The 5,600-nt window shown below is 50.2% G+C and overlaps 1 protein-coding gene across 1 annotated transcript; it reads right to left on the bottom strand.

The window, feature by feature from the left end:
• Window positions 1-2,760: 2,760 nt before the first annotated feature.
• Window positions 2,761-5,059, bottom strand: CHST14 (carbohydrate sulfotransferase 14). Its single transcript, XM_040609326.1, has one exon. It carries the CDS (start codon window positions 4,934-4,936, stop codon window positions 3,851-3,853), a length of 1,086 nt encoding a protein of 361 aa, XP_040465260.1. The 5' UTR covers window positions 4,937-5,059; the 3' UTR covers window positions 2,761-3,850.
• Window positions 5,060-5,600: the final 541 nt, after the last annotated feature.

The raw sequence follows: 5,600 nt of genomic DNA, 5'->3' as shown, positions 1-5,600 counted from the left end.
TATAAAACACCTTGGAAGTTTCCTTGCAATTAGCAGCCAAGCGCTAGGATAAAATCACCTATTTGGGTGCCTTAGTCACCTCAGGGTGATGCAAATGGCCACGAGATGGAAAAGGCTGATTTCTTCTCTAGTAGAAAAATATTAGCAGAGGACAGTTTCAGCACCATTGGGACTAAAGGGACCTCTGTGGAAAAAGCATCACTTCACATCACAGCGGCCAAGTGCACTCAGCTCTGGAGATTTGCAGGTGTTGATTCAAGGGAAAGAGAATTCATCAGGTCCCAGTTCGTCACCAGCAGTCACACGATGAGAGTAAAGCACTCAATTCCTTTCTGCGACACTGTGTTAAAACGGCAAGTGCTGTCAGCATCAAAAGGACACAATAAGTAAAGTTCTCCTCTCAACTTTGGGTGAAACAGATTAGCAGGTCCAAGAGTTAGCAGGGAAGTAGGGAAAAACACATGGACATAAATGGCAAAAACTGGTAAACCACTTCTTGTTTGGTTTTAGGTAAGCAGGCTGAGAAGGGACTTATGACGAATAAAAATGAAATAACATTGTGGTATTTTAGGGGGGAATTAGGGGTAGGGGAAACAGGGGTATATTAGAGGGAATCAGAAGTTCTCTGTGTAACAAAGTGGAATTAAACTGCCAGAGTGTCTACGTACCCAGGCATGTTTCTACAGGGAAAACATGAGAACAGCAGGGTCAGGGCTAGGATTTATCAACACAAAATTAGAAAAAAAGTGAGGGAAATGTAGTAACAAAACCCCAATGCCAAAACCTCAAGCTGTTTACTTGGGGAAGTTTGGGGCTTTCGGTACAGTGTTGAGGCTTAAGAAAACATAATTCAAAAAAAGAAAATATCACCTTTTTACTCTGCTGGGTACCTGCAAGCAGGCAGACAGAAAGGCGGAAAAAGGAGCTGCCAAACTGGAACAGATCAGAAAGCAGAAACGTGAAAACAGTTTGATTAAACCAAAACAGTTTGTAACTTTACAGTTTCCTCATCATTTGTACCTGAGTTTCTAGGAAATCCCCTCCTCCCTGCTTTCGTAGATGTTACCCCTGTCCCTGCTTTCCAGGTGCTGCAGAGGAGGGCCGGATCCTGCCCGGCATCTCTTACCTCCAGCAGTTGCTGTCAGCTTTGGTATTTGCTCCTGATTTATTCCACACCGGGGAAACACCTGACAAAAGAAAGAGACGATGCAGCTGCTGAGGGAGATTACTTTTTCTTCTTCCTACTCAGCCAAAAGCTTTCTCAGGAAATTGTATTATTGGCCATGGATAAAATGAAGTACCGCTAATGGAAACCTAATTGATTTTTCATTTATGCTGACTCGCAGCAAAGAGATAAGAAAATCAAAGGTAGCCCTTAACCTCGATCGTGTAAGAGAAATAAGGTTTAGAGATCCCTGACAAAACACCCGCCTCCGCTTCAGCTTTTGGGAGGCTTTTCCACACTCCATACAGTTTTGCCAGATACGGGACAAACGTCTGCCCACGCTATGAGGTTCTGCCTACATTAAAACTCTCCTTACAGGAAGGTACAAGGAGGTGGGAGGCCATTTGCTTTTATATAAAGAGAAAAAGGTATATCTTTACTGGATATCAGTGATACCCAGTAAAGGAATGAGAGTCAAAGAAAAGCAAAATCCTTCTGTGTGCAGTAGACTAAGAGGACAAGAGAGAAAAAATTTAACATAGAGAACAGAAGCTGCAGCAGATAAACAACTGGCACAAACCTTTCCAACTACCAAGAAATAAACATTTAATTAAAAAGCCAATTGCTAAACAAGCAGGAAATGTTCCCTCAGTTTCACAGAAGCAGACAAAGATAGTAAAGTCTAACCAGCTTATTCCCAGCTAGAGAGACCTGAAGGTCAGGCTTAATTAAAGACCACCCCACCATCAGCATCTGTTTTACAAAATAAAATCAGATTCCCAACTGGTATCTGGTACTTTGGCTGGAGAACAAGACAGATCTCCAGCTCTTTGCACACTGGCACCAAACCTTCATGCCTCATCACCTAAATCACTGGGGACAGACAGAAATTTTGCAGGTTTTAGACTGGGCACAAGAGCAGAAAAGCCAATTTCTAACCCATTTTTTATACAGGATAGGTCGCTGCACAGGCAAAGATGCAGCCAGGAGCTGGAATCCACGAATGCACCAGTCACTGCTCTCCTGCCCAACCACAATGCCATTATCTAAAGTAAAAATCATTCAAAGCTCGGTCCCTGACTTCAACCAAAGGAGACAAATGATTTTGCCAGGAGTTCGTAGGTACAGTAAACCTATTTAGTTAAGTCACGCCCTAAGCAGGAATTTTCACCCCACTGCTTTGAGTTTGCCTGGATGTGGCTAGATGCCCTTCTTTCACACAATTTCACAAATGCTAAAGAAAACACCTCAATTTTTCATCCCTCTTTTTGAGAGATTAATCCCAGGAAAGCACCAGCTCCCCACAGTATCCATAATCCATCCCTACTGCCCTGCATCAACTCCACAGCAGTTAGACGCCTATTTTGCTGCTGCCTGCCGCTTTTCATCCAATTGCCCGTGTCACGTAATCGTCTCATCGTTTGACTCGGATGCATTTCTTTCTCCACTTGTTACCACTGCTCCAGCCCTTAAAACACAAATTAATCAAGGCAGGGACTGCCTATTCATCTTACTTTCACACCATGGCTTAGCACGAGGGGCTGAAGGCCTCTCCAATAAATACTAACATCTAAGGAAAAGCACTAAGCAACAGATTAATTCATATAAAAACTTTATTAGAAATGAGGACAGAGCCTCCCAGGAACAACATTCTACATTATCTCCCAAACTTTTACAGCGTAACGGCCATAATTAAATACAAGTAGCTACAAAAACGGTTTGCGCATCTACAAAAGAAGGGAGAACTAATCCTCAAATCGCTATTGCTTCAAACATGGCTGGAGAAAGTGTTTTTCCACAATGGTTTGAACGCACACAGGCACAGACACCCACCGAGGCTGGGAGCTGGCACACTGCTGGTGGGTGTCTCTGTCGCTTTCTGTCCTAGGAACCAGGACGGGGTTTGATCTTACCAGAAGTCTGTATTGCTTTAATTCAGAGAGAGAGAGAAGAGCAAATCGTTATGGCTTGATATTGCATCTGATATGTTCTGCTGGGTAACTAGTTGGTACTTTCAAATCTTAAAATTGCACAAACGTGAATATTACCCTATCACTAGTTTTATTTCAATGGTAAATAATAATAATAATAATGAAAAAGAAGTACTAGTGTCACAGAAAAAAAAAAGACCAACATCATTTAACCGCCATCTACAGATGAAAAAAATAAAGGATAAATAGGGCCTAGTTTATAAAAGCCTTTTCTTCTACTCACACCCAAAAAACTATCTCCTGTCTAATCCAGGACCAGTTTTAAAAGTGCTAATTTGTTATGAGCGCACTAACCGCTCTATTATGATTGCAATTCAGCCGCATGCTACTTAGTACAAAACACCAAAAAAGAGAAAAAATCCTTGAAATATATCAATTTCTCATCCCTTACAGATGTTTTCCATGTCGTGCCATAAAAAAAGAACTTAAAGCAAAATAGATATACAAAAGCTACTGTGCTCAACTCAGCGGCGTATGTACATGTTAAAATCAGAACAATACAAAAAATGTTCTAGTAGGAAAGGCAATATATAATATTTTATATAAACAGTGTTTGAAAAGTTTAAAATTAGGAAACAATGCATAGAAGACCGCGTTTCACAGGCCCTGCAGCAACGCGTACTGGCAGCAATGGCTGCAGTAGCAAATCCTTGCAGCGAAGGCAGAATTTACACCAGATCCCAAAATGAACAGCTCATTGCCTGCAGAATTCGCTGGTTATGTTGGGAAGGGGATAGGCAAAGAGGGAGAAATCCAGGATATATTTTGGTAACAGCTCTTTTATCAGTCGGCGCTGGGTGTTGCACAGGTAGTAATGGAGCGTTTCTGCTGTCACAGGCTTGTACCAGGACTGCCGCTCAGGGAAGCGGACGAAGGATGGCGACTGGACTTGCTCGAGGACGTAGTTGGCATCGGCGTTCAGCCGCTCGTAGGAGCCGATGAAGTCGTATCTCACGGCGCAGGGCTGGCACAGGTTGTAGATGGGCATCCAGTGCTCGTTCATCCTCTCCGCCTCCTCGTCCAGGAGGTACCGGAGAAACTCGGAGAAGGTCACGTCATCGCCCGCTGAATTCCCCCCATTCTTCCGATACCGCCTGACAATCTCCACCCCGTACTTCTGCTGGTACTCCTTGATCTCCCCAAATTTATTCCTGTAGGCCGACAGCAGCCTCTCCATGGGGTTTCGCACAAAGATGAACTTGTAGTAGTTCTTCAGGCGGTAGCTGATCTCGTCCGGCTTCATGTCCCCCAGGAACACCAGGTCACTCTTGTGGTCCATCTTCAGCTTGACGTCAACGCTCTCCAGCGCCCCGTCCAGCACCTTCAGGATGCGCTTCCAGTTGGAGCAGGCCACCTTGGGCACGTAGCAGTACAAGAAGCGGTACTTGTCGCTGACGAGGAGGTGGCGCAGGACCGTGCGCCGCTGGCCGGCCGGCAGCTCCCAGACGCTGCGGGGCATGGCCCGCTGCCCGCAGACGGCCCGGATGGTGCGGTTACGGATGTCCCGCAGCACCTCGTAGTCCAGGTCGCCGGGAGCCTCCCCCGCGCCGCCCCGCCGGGACAGCTCCCCGGCCGCCGGGTGCAGCGGCGGGGGCTTCACCTCGGCCAGGATGCCCTTCTCGATCATGAGGAGCAGCCCGCTGGAGGCCAGGATCACGCCGAACATCAGCATGGAGGGCAGCAGCACGGTGCCGCCGCCAGCGCCCCGCAGGCGGGCCCGGCTGCGGCCCGCGGCGGCCGCCCGCCTCACCTCCCCGGGGAAGGGCGGCCGGGGGAACATGGCCTCGGAGGTCGGCCCGCCGCCTCAGCCGCCGCGCCGCATGCCGGGGGCGGAGGGGGCGCCCGGCTGCCGCTCCCGCCCGGCTGCCGCTCCCGCCCGGCTGCCGCTCCCGCCCGGCTGCCGGCGCCCGGAGCGAGGCGGGGCGGCGGCCGGCAGTGACGGCCGCGGGGGGCGGGCTGCGCCGGGGGGCGGCGGACGTTTCGCGGCGGCCCCGCCCCGCCCCGCATCGCCTCCCTCACGGGGCCGGGCCGGGCGCAGCCCCCGCCCCTGGGGCGGCATCGTGGGGGGACCGGGGCCGGCCCCGCTCCGGCGGGGGACGCCGAGTGTCGCCCGGCAGCCCTCTTCCCCCAGCACGGCTCAGACGGAGTTGCGATAGAAGCCCCCGGGCGTTGCGCCGAGTTACAGGGCGCCACTCGCAGCCCAGCGCTTCCCAGCTCCTGTTTCGCCTTGCTGTGGCTACGTGCAGTGATGCAGGCCTTAATCAAACGGCCGCGGCGCGTTTTCTACAATACCGGGCCAAACTAACCTGAATTCGTTGTCGGGCCGTTCACCACCGCGCGGAGCCGGCAGCCCAGGACGGGCGGTGCAGGGCTCCCGCTGACGGCGCCGAGCGCTGCGGCTCCTCGGTGCCTCCCGCCCGCCGCAGCCCCCGCGTTAACCCCCG

The sequence above is a fragment of the Falco naumanni genome, chromosome 10, assembly GCF_017639655.2.
Source record: "Falco naumanni isolate bFalNau1 chromosome 10, bFalNau1.pat, whole genome shotgun sequence".
Taxonomy (NCBI): domain Eukaryota; kingdom Metazoa; phylum Chordata; class Aves; order Falconiformes; family Falconidae; genus Falco; species Falco naumanni.
This window is presented reverse-complemented; position numbering and strand designations above follow the sequence as displayed.

Excerpts from the sequence above, each read along its gene's own strand:
- CHST14 (XM_040609326.1), bottom strand. The coding sequence starts at position 4,936 with ATGTTCCCCCGGCCGCCCTTCCCCGGGGAGGTGAGGCGGGCGGCCGCC.